At 42.5% G+C, this 13857-nt stretch overlaps 1 protein-coding gene across 1 annotated transcript in view; it reads left to right on the top strand.

Annotated features, from left to right (window-relative positions):
- The window catches only part of MED12L (mediator complex subunit 12L), a 317527-nt gene that overhangs the window by 301821 nt on the left and 1849 nt on the right, over nucleotides 1-13857 (top strand). Inside the window, exons 42-44 of the mRNA XM_059921863.1 lie at nucleotides 1-157; nucleotides 2869-2946; nucleotides 12839-12920. Of these exons, the coding sequence (XP_059777846.1) occupies nucleotides 1-157; nucleotides 2869-2946; nucleotides 12839-12920 (317 nt within the window). The remainder of the gene's footprint in view (nucleotides 158-2868; nucleotides 2947-12838; nucleotides 12921-13857) is intronic.

The raw sequence follows: 13857 nt of genomic DNA, 5'->3' as shown, positions 1-13857 counted from the left end.
ACTGAACCATCAGTCGCTTCAGCAGAGCCCTCTGGTGGGTGGAGGACTCGATGCGGTGCTGACTTCCGTGCATCCAAACCTTCCCGCGGTGTCCCTGTCTCAGGACCCAGTGAGGCCCAGACAGCCACAGGTGCGACAGCAGCAGAGGCTTCTCCAGGTATGGAGCTGGGAGCGAGTGCAGTGTGTGTGGGGTCCTCAGCGGTCATAGGAAATAACAGACACTTCAGACCTTAATTGCCAAATTCCAGGGAATCTTGTGTATTTGACACTGGGACCTCACTGGTGTAATTTCGTTCCAGTTCGGCAGGGGTCTTCCTTTCTCTGTGCATCTACCAGGTCGTGGACAGAAGAGTACATTTTGCAGACCATCCTTGCCCTTTCACAAAGGTTCGGGAGGGTAGCTGGATGCCTTTGTCTTAAGAGTGTAAGCCTCAGCTTCCTCAGTCACTGTTTAACTAGAGGCCATGCAATTTGAGTTCAAAATTTCTTATATGTGTATTTTTTAGAAACAGTCGAGCCGTCCAGAGTTTTTGTTCAGATTTCTAGAGGGGTCTGTAATCCAAAAAATGTTCTGTTTAACACCTCTAGTCTGATTGGGCTGTGAAGTTGGAGTTATGTAGGTAGGATACTTCAAAGGGATATTTCATCCTGTCTCTGGTAGAATCCAGAGAGCTGTCCTTCACTTATTTGTCATAAATATTTGAGTCTCCTAGATAAAGGACTCCTCCCCTTAACACATTCTGGCTTCTCCCTCCCTTGTTTAGGGAATATAGGCTGTTATGTTTATCTGTTCCATTTGCCTTTATTATTAGCAAGCGTATCCTGTGTTGTTGGGTTAGAAATTGCCTGATGAGTCTGGACAGTGGACTCTAATCTTACCAACAATCCAACTTGAGATGCACTGTCCTTTTATGTATTTCTAAGAAAGGATAAGAAAGCAACACCAAGAATGGGAACTATAGTAGAACTGGGGTACCCAAGGGCTATACTCTTTGTATGAGGTCAATGAGAAATAAACCTGTCATGCAGAAAGGGACAGCAAAGGAACTTGCATGTCTCAACCTTGACATTGGTGGTGGGAGGAAAATATTTGAACCATTAGCTCAAGTGGGTTTGAGGTCTGAATTCAGTGTGACCCAAAAAATTCTGGTTGGCAGTGCCAACACTTTGACAGACCAAAGCCACCACAAATCTTCAACAAAACTGGGCTTCACAGTTATAAGATGCCATGAATTGCATCCCAGTTTTTGCCTGTTAAAATGTGGAAAAAACTGTATCACAAAATTGAAAAACATATGGTAATTGGTTTGGGGGTGGAGTGTGGCCTATAGATGGCCAATCCCACTCATTGCATATATATAATCTCCAGCGTGGTCAAAACCCCTCTAATCCTTAATTTTGTCATAAATAAAATGGAACTAATTATAGTGCCCACCTCTTAAATGTGTAGTGAAAACTAAATATGAAAATGCAAGTGAAGCACCCATTTGGTAATATTACCATTATTATGACTATTAATACTCACAGTGATATTTTCTTAAAATAATTTTTTTCCCAAGTGCTAAGTATATGTTTCAGAATTTTTTAGGACTGATATTTATATTTCTCTGTTTTAAAATTTCTCATTTCCAGATCACTGAGTAAAGTTATTACATTATTTTTTTATCTACCACTTCCTATCTTACACTAGCATTTTTTTAAAGCTGCAAATTTTGAAAACCTTCCTTATTGGTTAACGTGTACCTTTTATCCCAGTTAACACGGTATGTCCTTCTGATGATTTTTTCATTACCAACACATTCCTGGGAGATAAGGAAAAATGATTTGCTTCTGCATCCAAATTATACTTACTCCTTTTTTGGTGACTGACTACCTCCATAAAGGAACAGATTAATAATTACAAAGTTGGGGTGACTTTTCCTGAAAGGGTTCACAGAGAGCCCAGTGGATAACTGGCTTCCTGTTGCAGTCTCTGTGTTTCTGGTCCAACTTGCATTGTTCGTGTTGGGAGTGGCCTGCCCAGACCTCAGCTAGGATTCCAAATCCATGACCCTTGTCCCTTAGTGAAAAATGCCTTCTGGCAATAACTATTGATTACCTTGCCCTAAAGAAGACAAAGAATTTGAGGGACAGTATGCAAACCAAGTTGGAAAAATGCAGAGGCCGAAAAGAAGTCTGGTGCTGTCATCCTCAAGATGAAGCGTTTGGGTGGAGGAGACTTTAAAGGTCATTGAGACAAACCACCCCTTAATATTTTCCTCTCCTCTGTGATGTTCCCCCTGGTGGACGTCTAGTCTGTGTTTCTTTTGCGACTTGGAAGTGTTTTCCAAGATCCATGTATTTGAGCCAGCGTTCACGGACACAATTTATGATTTTATGCCGGTAATTTAGGCCAGAACTTCTCACGTCTACATCTTCCTTAAAAAAAAAAAAAAAAATCTAAATTCAAGAGTTCCTCTGGGTACCATAGGGAACGAAAAGATAACTAACTAGCGAGCAGTCCTTGCCTCCCCTGATAGCGTAAGGTGGAATGAAATATGTGGAAGGGCAAATGGTATGAGAGGAATTAAGACAGTGAGTCCAAAGCATGTCCCTGGATAGTGTAGGGTGGTTCACACTGTGGACGCTGTGACTCACAAAGAAGAGAGCCTTGGGGTTGCAGTAGTCTGGAAGCACACGGTGGACCAGATTTAGGTCTTGCCCTTGAAGGAGGAACAATGTTTGGGAAGACAAAGACGGAGGAGGCAGGTGTGTGTCATCCTCGTTGGAGCAGACTAATTAGATCAGAGGCGTATGGGGGGAGGGAACTGGAGTGACGGACGTTAACCTCCTACTTTCACATGTATGATTCTTTTTCCTTCTTTCCAGATGCAGCAGCCTCGGCAGTCCTCGCAGCCCCAGGGTCAGACCCTCGGTCTCCAAACCATGCAGCCCCAGCAGCCTCTGGTAAGGCCCGGTGTTCTGAAACCAAACATGTGGGTTTCTTCTTCCTTTTTCCCTTTTTTTTTTTTTTTTTTTTTTTTGGTGGTGGTCTTTAAAAGCAGATTGCATTTTTCATGTCCCGTAAGATCGTTAAGAACTGAAAAAGCGTAAATATACCCTAGCAGTTTCTCCCCAGCACTTCATCAGAGTAGGGTTGTGTTACTGTTGTAGTCAGTATATTTGTTTTCCTAGAAGGTATAAATAAATATTTGGGGTTCAGTAGGTTATGTAATTTTTCCTCTTTAAATTTCTTCAGACTTTTCCGTTCCGTGGGCTAAATATTTATATTGAGAAACCAAGGTTTATTCTAAACAGTGTTAAAATGATAACTTAGTATGGATATGTTTAGAAGATCATCTTAACTTGGCTTTGAGTTTTCACTATAATCCCAAAGAAGCATGAGAGTACTTTCTAAAATATTACCTTTACTGATGTAAAAGAAACTCCGAGTTTAGCCGGTTAGCATTTGCTGCAAGAATTTTCATGTAATTCGTTTCATATAATTTCATGAAATTTTCATGTAATCTTATAATTTGCTTCTATAGCTTGTAAATCAAATTTCGAAATGTTATATGCATAGTACCAATCAACGTGGTCCAAGCCTCAGTACTTTTTACTTTTGCTAGTGCCATATCCCTTCTTTATTACTTACCTGCTACTTGTCTTTAAATTGCCTCTTTTCCTATTTCCTTAAATGAATGTTTTCTAAAAAGAAGCATTTGATCCCTACTCTCAGTGGTAGTGGTCACATCACTTGTCACACACTGGAAATATCCGTAAAAATAAATACCGACTCTGCAGGGAGCTCAGCGACATGAGTTGAGTGAGTACCACCCCTAAGACGAACGGTGTTAACTGCATGTGTCTCACACTTTGGAAAATACTGACGTAGACTCTTTCCAGGACAGGATTTGAAAGATAGATGGTTTTTCAATTTGTAGTAAAGAAGGAATGGTATGGCCAGGGCTATAGTATATTAGTAGGGATAGAGTAGAGTTAGGTGGTAAAGGGCTGAGAATGCCCAAAAAGGACTGGAATAGGACGCCTTGAGGATATTGTATAAGCCTCTGCCTTGGCCATTTTGATCTTCCTTTTTAAGGAAATTCTTCCTTATCATGAAATGTAATCGTTATTTTGGGTAGGGTAAAAAAATAAACGTGATTCTATCACAAAGTTAAATTTACAGGACTAGGGTAGAAGTTGCCTTCAAACTTCTTCGTTACGATTGGAAGCAGAGGGTCAGCTTATACAGAACTGAGATGAGACGCTGACCCCATGCTCCACTAGAACTAAGCAGCATTTAGTATCTTTCTACTCTTCTAATAGTTTCATAAATATTTAATAACTTTTGGTGTGTAGCGAGTATATATCGCACATTCAGTTTTGACTTCTAAGACAGTATTGACATGTTTTAATGCAGTAGGTTGTATTTCCCTCACTGGCTTGAGACACTTCCATCCCAGAGACTGAGCAGGTCAGTCAGGTCAGGCTCATGATTGTTTCCCAGTGTATTCATAGGAAAGTAGTTCCAGAGAAACAAAGACCTTCATTCACAGTAATCTTAATGGATAGGAAAATGCACACTAGGCTTTTTACGGCATTTTTATTTCTTTTAAGCCGAAATTTTTAAATAGCTACCTTGAGAAGCATAGTGTCTTATTTTGATATTTAGAGCAATGTATTATAATCTAGGCAGCAGCTATTTGTACAAAGGCAGGCATGTTGTACGTTGTATAAGTCTTAAGATGGGCTAATTTATCACTTAGAGTAATAGATTTCAGGTAATTTCAGAATTAGAAGTTATAGGGATGGTCAGTGATCTTGGATTTTTGTATTATCATAATTCTTCTTTATTTTGCATACTTTTATTACAGCATACTTATTTATATATCCTTTTAGTCCACTTGTTTGTTATTTTGAACAGCTGTGAAGTCAGTCCATTGTCTTGCTCTGCTATTACTTGTTTAACCACCCCACCTACTGTTGAACATTTAGATTGTTTCCAGTTGCAAAAATAGTGCTGCTGGGGATATTTTGATATGTATTCTATTGCTCTTTTTTTTTCTGTATTCTCACAATAAAAGAAAATAGAAGTATAAGAAAAAAGTTCTAATTGTATATCTTCAGAAGAGCAATACCACACAGCCTCAGCAATATTAACAAAAATATTTCTTTTTTATCATTAGGTACTGTTCCTTTTCTTATTAGTTCTACTAAGATTTATTATAGATGTTATAAATATATTTATTATGAACATCTCCAGCAGATCCAGTTTTTGTTACTGGCCAGTGTTCTTCCTTCCCTGTTTGTTTCTCTGCTGGAGACTGGGGTGGTGAGCCGGCTGTTGAAGAGACGCCAGCTCTGATTCATTCACAGCTGCCCTTCACGCAGTCTCAAGGGAGAAGGGATGGTGCTAACACAGCCACCGCCTTCCTCATGACTTGCCCTCCTGCTATCTGGTGACATTCACAAGTTGACAAGTGCTTACTCAGTATGTACAGCGGAGGCTGGCCCTCTGCCCAAGGTCATGGAGCACAGCGGTGACATGCCAGGCTCGCTTCCTGCCACCAGATGGCTTAGAATCAGCGGAAGCTGTCACAAGGAAAGTAGTAGAAGCATTAGCGAGGTTGTACTTGTTTGCCAGGGCTGCCGTAACGAGGTCCCACAAAGTGTGTGGCTTAAACAATCAGAAATGCATGGTCTCACAGTTCTGGAGGCTAGAAGTCCAAGATCTGGGTGTCGGCAGAGCTGGTTTCTTCTGAGAGCCCTGAGACACACCTCTCCCCTAGCTTCTGGTGGTTTACTGGCAACCTTTGGCACTCCTCAGCCCATAGACACATCACCTGATCTTTCCCATCATCCTCTCCTGACATTCTCCCTGTATATGTGTTTGTGTCCAAATTTCCCTTTTTTTATGAGCACACCAGTCATCAGGTCTAATCCTAGTGACCTCGCTTTAAGTTGACTACCTCTGTAAAGACTGCCTCCAAATAAAGTCACTTTCTGAGGTACTGACAGTTAGGACGCCAACATATCTTTTGCAGGGCGGGGGGACATAATTTAACGCATAACAGAGGTCAAGAGGAATATGAGAAGTTTGGGAAGCTTTGGAGGAGGAGGTTGAGTGCAGGGGACCTCGAAAGCCATTTGCAGTTGATTCACTGCTTTTTGACTAGTCCCTTGTCAGTCTGTTTCCTTGTTGACAGCAGCAGCTGGGCCTTGTGGGACCGAGATCATCAACACCCCTATAGGCAGGTTGGTCACTGCTATGAAAAGTGTACCTAAGTGACAAAACTAACTTAGAACAGAAGCTAGTGCTTTTTCAGAAGCGGTCATCAAAAACACAGAGAGAACTTCTCTGTGAAGAAAAAGAAAGTGTAAGAAAAGCCCGTGCTTCCAAATTAAATCTGGAGTTGTCATTTGCTTACTTAAGTCACTTATCTTCTGTGAAGGAAGAGCATCTGGAAAGAGAATGGGTGCCCTTGCTGGAGAATTATATTTGGCATCTCCAGCTTTGGTCTAAATTATGGTTCTTGACTTGAAAAATACTTTTAAAGCTCATGAGTTGTTGCGATTAAATTGACTCAACTATGTTAGCAGGTCACGATTTTTTCTTTAAAGCTGCTTCCAGCTTTTAAGAAAATGATGTTTACACCATCCTGCTCTGTCATAGCTTTTCATCGTAAACTTAGGGTGCCCTAGTTGGGTGACCTGGAAAACATGCTAACAGAAAGCTTTAGAAAGTTGGCTTTTTAAATTGACTGATCCTTGTGTCAGTATCATATTATATTGAACATATACTTTAAAAAATTTGCGTAATAGCAGCAATAGTTACTTAAATAATTGCATTAACTTTTAGTCAAAGATGGGGTGGAATTGTCATATAATCTTCCTCAAGGAATTCATATGTTACAGTCAGAGAAATTGAGAAATTTTTCAAGATGCCTCTGGAATTCAGAATTAGCCAGAAAATCTTATTCTCCTTTTCAAATGGAAGAAATTCGGTCCGTAGAACTTTATTGAGCCAGGTTGCCTTCCTTTGCATGAATTTGGAAATTTTTTTTTTCTTTTTTGAAGAGAAAAGAGAAGTAGTATTTATGGAAGGAGGTTGGGGAAGACATTCTTGGGAGATTTGTGGTAACAGGCCAGATACTTTTGATTCCCCCCCCGCCCCCACTAAATACTATGTGCAGATGAAAAAAGAAAAAAAAAGGCTCAGTTGAAGTTGCTAGTTAACTTGCAAATGAATGCATACTAAATACTCTGAAATCTACCAGCCGCTGGTCTCTCTGAGTGTGGCCTCCAGAGCACGTGTCCTTCTGTCCAGGCCCTCAGTGGAGGGGCCTGGGCAGTGCTACAGTCTATTGTGCTAAAGCCGATACGGATGAAGATTTGTGTTCTGTCCATCAGAGGAACGCGGATCTGTCTGTGCAACCTGTCAATCGGCAGTGCGGGTTTAAACTAAATGTTGCCTTGGTACTTTGTTCCTTTGCTTACTGTTAGTGTGGTCACAGGTGTCAGGACACAGCGGCAGGAGGCAAGGACTGTGTTTACTCACTTTGGTGTCTCTGGAATCCAGAAAAGTACCTGGATTTGGATAACTCATTTGTTGGATGTCATGGCAATGAAGGAAAAAACCCCACCCATTATCCATATGCAAAGGAAAACACAGTTCAGAGGGTGAGATGTCTACACAAGCTCTGAGGCAGCTAAAGGTCCATCACTAACTGAATCAGCCCTGCTGCTGCTGATGGTGATTAGTCAGTGTCTGCTTCTGCTGCTGGGAGGATGAGCCCCCGTAAGTCAGCTATTCTGAGACAAAAAAGATTCAGTGACATTTATTTAAATAGAAATGATTTGTTAGTGATGCAGTTTTACCTTAGTAATGATTGAGTAGAAAAGTTAAGTGTTTCTTGAATAAATGTGTTGTCACAACAGGGACTGGTCAAAATACATCAAATACATTTTTAAATGACTTTTTCAGTTCAGCAGAGAATGGTTTGCTGGAGAGTGACTGTGCCACCTTGGCTGGTGTGTGACTGGCGTTGCTGAGCTCTGTGTTTTGCGCTTGCAGCTGAAGCCCAGGACAGCTCCTGCCTCCGAGAAGCCCAAAACCCAGAACCCTAGAGAGAGAGAGAGGCAATTGTCCTGTTATACCATATTTCATAATAAAGGCATCTACACAGTGCTGAGGGTGCAGTGATTCACTCTTCAAATGCCTGAGGGAGTCACTGAGTGCTTGAGCTGATCTTTGAAGGAGGAGTAAGAGTTTTAGGAGTGGGTAGGGTAGGGTTAAGGAGAAGGAAGGGTGTTTCAGGAGGAGGGATTAACATCTGCAAAGGTACAGGGGTAAGAGAAACTGGGACCATCTCCTGTATGGAGAGAGTCCAGAAAAATCGTTCCCTCTTCATTTATCGCACTTAAGCAGGGAAGATTCAACATACACAGATTGTGGTTTTTCGGGCCTCTAGTAAACCTCAATTGACCTATTTATTGACCTGTTTTGATAAATTAAAAGTTTCAACTGCAACAACAGGGATGATGATTCCAGAATCTAGCCAAGCATCAGACCAGCTGGGGGAACCATTTAAAAATACAGATTTCCAGCACATTGGCCCCAGAAATTCTAATTCAGGGGCAAATGTGCTGGAGCAGCCTAGGAGGAACCTAGGAAGATGACTCTTTGAATTTCCCCTGGTGGTTTTGTGATTCCTTAGCCACTCATTACATATTAACAGAAATAAAATTGTTATGAAAAGTAGGCCTATTTATCAAAATAAAAACTTAGAAGAATGACATTGTTTTACATTTTTGAAGCTTTCTTTGACGTCTGAGTTAATAGAAGACATTCAGTTTGTTGTGATATCACACACTGTGTAGCAGCTGGAAAACTGCATTGTATACAACCGAGAGAATGAAAGTGAAAAAAGTAAATAATGTCTTAATATTACTGTGAAAATGGTTTTGACCTTGCAGATACCCCAGTAGACTCTTGGGGTCCCCCAGGCATATTATGTCTTAAGGCCATCCAGCAGACCACCCATCACTCCCCTCGCCACCCCCCATCACACACACACACACAAGCTTCCCCGGGCACCTAGTTACTACCTTGACTCCTCAAAATGAGGAATCTGACAAGATCACTACAGTGTTTTGTTCTATAAATTACTCTGAAGCAGACTTTAAATGAACATAAAGAAGGCAGCTAAGTATTTGTTGAATAAATAAATGTTAAATATTTATGCACTGTGTACCTTTAATCAGCTGATAAATTAAGATTAGATGTCTTTGCAGCCAACCATTTAGAAAATCTGATTATTTTCAAATAAATTAATATTTGGAAGCTAAAAGTTCTAACTAAGGATAGCACTGGATCATGGTTATTGAGCTCTGAATCCAGAAAGCTGTCTGAATTCCAGCCCCAATACTTAAAACAGGGATCATGGGCAAGTGACAGAAACCCTCAGAGCCTCAGTTTCTTCATCTGAAAGTGAGAATAACAGCAATAAATGTTCACAATCCCTTATATTTATTTCCGAAATTCAGACACATCTAAAAATGGAAATTTTCTTTGAAATTTCACTGAACAGGCAAACCTGGCCTGAATTCCTTTGGTAGGAAAAGCTCACCTGAATGGACTTGAAGCACTTTTCATTTATTTTACCTGATCGGACTATTTGTGTATTTTCCTGCAGAAATTAGTATGTTTGATTATGGAGTACTTTGTAGACCTTGATTAGTCTGTGTATTATGAATGTTTCATAGTTAAGTCAGATAGGTACTGAATTCCAAAACACATCTGCCCCAAGGACTTCAGATGAGAGACTTAGGATAGGTCTTACCACATCAGGATTAAATGGGCTAATGTATACTTATAATGTCTAGAACACTGCCTAGTACCTAGCACCATATTAGGTTTTGTTAAATAAGTAGGGTGATATTTCCATACAGATTGCCACCAAACCCATGAAAGAATGCTCAACATCACTAATCATTAGAGAAATGCAAATCAAAACTACAATGAGGTATCACCTCACACCAGTCAGAATGGCCATCATCAAAAAATCTCCAAACAATAAATGCTGGAGAGGGTATGGTGAAAAAGGAACCCTCCTGCACTGTTGGTTGGAATGTAAATTGATACGGCCACTATGGAGAACAGTATGGAGGTTCCTTAAAAAACTAAAAATAGAACTACCGTACAACCCAGCAATCCCACTCCTGGGCATATACCCTGAGAAAACCATAATTCAAAAAGAGTCATGTACCAAAATGTTCATTGCTGCTCTATTTACAATAGCCAGGACATGGAAGCAACCTAAGTGTCCACTGACAGATGAATGGATAAAGAAGATGTGGCACGTATATACAATGGAATATTACTCAGCCATGAAAAGAAACGAAACTGAGTTATTTGTAATGAGGTGGATGGACCCAGAGTCTGTCATACAGAGTGAAGTAAGTCAGAAAGAGAAAAACAAATACCGTATGCTAACACATATACATGGAATCTAAAAAAAAGAAAGAAAGAAAGAAAAAAAATGGTTCTGAAGAACCTAGGGGCAGGACAGGAATAAAGACACAGACGTAGAGAATGGACTTGAGGACACGGGGAGGGGGAAGGGTAAGCTGAGACGAAGTGAGAGAGTGGCATGGACTTATATATATACACTACCAAACGTAAAATAGATAGCTAGTGGGAAGCAGCCGCATAGCACAGGGAGATCAGCTCGGTGCTTTGTGACCGCCTAGAGGGGTGGGAGGGAGACGCAAGAGGGGGAGATATGGGGATATATGTATATGTATAGCTGATTAACTTTGTTATAAAGCAGAGACTAATACACCATTGTAAAGCAATTATACTCCAATAAAGATGTTAAAAAAAAAAAAAAAATAGGGTGATATTTCCAAATAAGTGTGGAAACCCCTGAATAGAAAAGAAAGCTCTTCTTATTTTACTAACATTTCCACATCAATGAAAGATGAGTTTTTGTTCTCTTTTTTCCTCTTGAGTTGGGCAATAGGAAAAAAAAAAAATGGAAAAGTGCTATTTTCCTGCTTTGTATCAGAGAAAATAGTAACTTTGGTGGAAGTGTACCTTCCTTGTTATTTGGAAATTGAAGGCACTTTAGAATTAGTCATTCTGTTCATTTTTATTGAGCACCTACTATGTGCCTGGCAAGCTGGATACTAGGGCTACATAAGGGAATAAGCCCAAGTCTATCCTGCAGTCACCCATAGTCTAGTGGGAGAGAAATAGTTGAGCCAGTGGTCATGCCAAATACTCGGTTTTAAAAGAATTAACCCGGGAATGCCTTCTAATTTAGGATTGCCAAATAAAAGACAGGACTCCCAATTAGTTTGAGTTGCAGGTGAACAATGATTAACTCTTTAGTAGAATTATGTCCCAAATATTGCATGGGACATACTTATACTAAATGCAGTATTTGTCCTATGCAATATTTGGGACGTACTTAGAACCAAAAAATTATTTATCGTTTATCTGAAATTCACATTTAAGGACATTCTGTATTTTCATTTGCTAAATCTAGCAACCCTACCTACGGTCCTGGGCTATTTTCAGCCATATTGGCAAGCTCTGAGTAGGAAACAGATATTGCACTCATATTGGGTAATTGAGTTTGTAAAAGAAGACTATTTATAGAGGTATGGGCAGGGTTAAAGGACACTAAGGATGATGAAACAGCCGGGGCTGGAAGCAGTTACTACCCCCAGGTCCCAGAGGGGCAAGAAGGAAAGAAACAGAGAGGGCCACTGACAGGCGCCATGGCCATCCCAGGGTGAGAATCGTTCCACCAGCACAGACCCAGTAGGAAGGAAATTGGCAAAAAAAAAAAAACAAAAAACCCCAAAACCTTACTCTGCTCCCTCCCGACTTCACTCTGCTCCTGTCCTGCAATCTTGGGAGTGCCCTGCCCTCACTAGAGGCCGGGAGGCCAGGGGGCTGGCACTCCATACCCAGGTGGGTAGGGGATGGGCCTATGGAGGTAAGTTAATTCATTCCGATGTGTATCTGATTAAGATATCCTTGCATCAGAACACATCCTTTGCTACGACAGTAATAAGCCAGGGGGAAAGAAGGTGGGGAGGGACAGAAAGGAAAAAAGAAAAGGAAGAATAGAGTGACAGTCTGAAATTTGAAGGTCAAGGAAAAAAGTGAATCAGCACTATGAATGATTTTAATCAAAGGTAATTTTGTTTCCGCCAAATAGGTTCTTTTTCCCCTCCTTGGAATAACGATCTCGATTTCTTGTATCAACTTAATGGCTAGAACCAGGGCCCTCGGGCCCTCATATTATGCCGGCACGTGTACGACCCTGGAAGCCAGCACCTCCTTAACGTGTGGTCCTCGGTGCCTCACCGGGCTCGCCCCCGCCCGACCTTCATCCTCCGTCAGGCAGGAGGGCACAGTCCCAGATGAGTCCAGGCCCCTGCCCTCCTCACCACACTCTTGTCTCCATTCGCCCAAGGCCAGGCCTGTGGTGCTTGACCCAATCCTCCCACCAGACAGCTTTCAGTTTGCTGATGCAAATGGTTTGTAACATGGTGATACCAACTAGCCAGCTGGTGAAGGCTGAGGTAACAAGGGTATGTGAACCACTGGGCATGGCTGGGCTCCTTCCTCAGGGCTCTCCCAGCAAAGGCTAGGTCACCACCCGGAGACGGGTTTTGGAATGGATGGGGCACTTTCAGGTAATGCCCAGGTGTCCACCAGGCTTGGCTGAAGGTCCGTGTCCGCGCACTGGGCGTGGTCCTGCGCAGGGCTTCAAAGCGTGCTGCAGACCTGCTCTCGTCTGTGCTGAGCGCTGATTTCCCTCCTTTCTCTGGGTTACAGTTTCCCAGGCAAGGCTTGCAGCAGACGCAGCAACAGCAGCAGACGGCCGCTCTGGTGCGGCAGCTCCAGAAGCAGCTTTCCAGTAAGTACCCTCCGTCCGGAACAGATGGCTCCCGGGACGTGAAAAACAAGCCAGTGAGCAAAACACAGGTGGCAGTTCCTCAAAAACGGCCAGCACACTGTCTTCCTTGGTGCCGTTTTCGTGTGCGTTTTAGTCCAGGCCCTTCTCATTTTGTTCGTGATGGTTTGAATGCTTCTTTTCCGGAAAAGCCCCAGTCTTTTCCTTGAGTTCAGCGAGGATGTTTTCCTGTTGCTTCTCTTTGAATCTGGGAATGTTTCTTTCCAGCTGGGGTCCCTGTGGAACGGCAGGTGCTTTTCTTATAAAGCTAGATGTCCCAGAGAGCAACTCTGGGCTGATACCCTCCAGTGTACGATGGAGGAGGTGCCCGCCCCACCCCCAAGACTCAGATACGGAGAGGCCAGCACCAGACCTATCCCCTGGTCACTAGGGCCATGACCGCTCTTACCACGGCACCCCCCTGCCCTTCTTGATAGCGACTAAGAGAAATCAAGACCCATAACGCGGCAGGCGGCGTCGCAGGACAGCGTTTCTCCCCGGTTCATCTTGCTGCTGTGCCGGCGTGCTACCTTTCTAGGGCGCATGCCGCCAACCATTCCATCAGACCTCATCCCGGTGCCAGCAGCCGGCTCCCGTGAATCCAGTCGCCCTGTGCTGGAGTCACGGGATGGGCAAGTCTTCTAGAAATGGGAGCGAGGCCCCTGTGATACAAAGAATATTGGCCTGGAAGTCAGGAGACCTAAATTCTGCTGCCGGCTCTATCACCATTATCTGGATCATGCAGTTTTTCATCCATACAGCGAGCAGGGAGACTAGCGATTTCTCGATTCTGTGCTTCTGAGGTACAGAGCGACGAGCAGCGAGTTCTGAAGGCAGTGAGTGGTGTGGCTCTGGTGGGATATTGTAGGGAAGAGGGCCAGCTGATGACTGAGAGGGGCAG

Source organism: Balaenoptera ricei, chromosome 4 (genome assembly GCF_028023285.1).
Source record: "Balaenoptera ricei isolate mBalRic1 chromosome 4, mBalRic1.hap2, whole genome shotgun sequence".
NCBI classification, from domain to species: Eukaryota; Metazoa; Chordata; class Mammalia; order Artiodactyla; family Balaenopteridae; genus Balaenoptera; species Balaenoptera ricei.
Note: the sequence above shows the minus strand (reverse complement) of the source record. Positions and strands in the feature narration are given on the sequence as shown.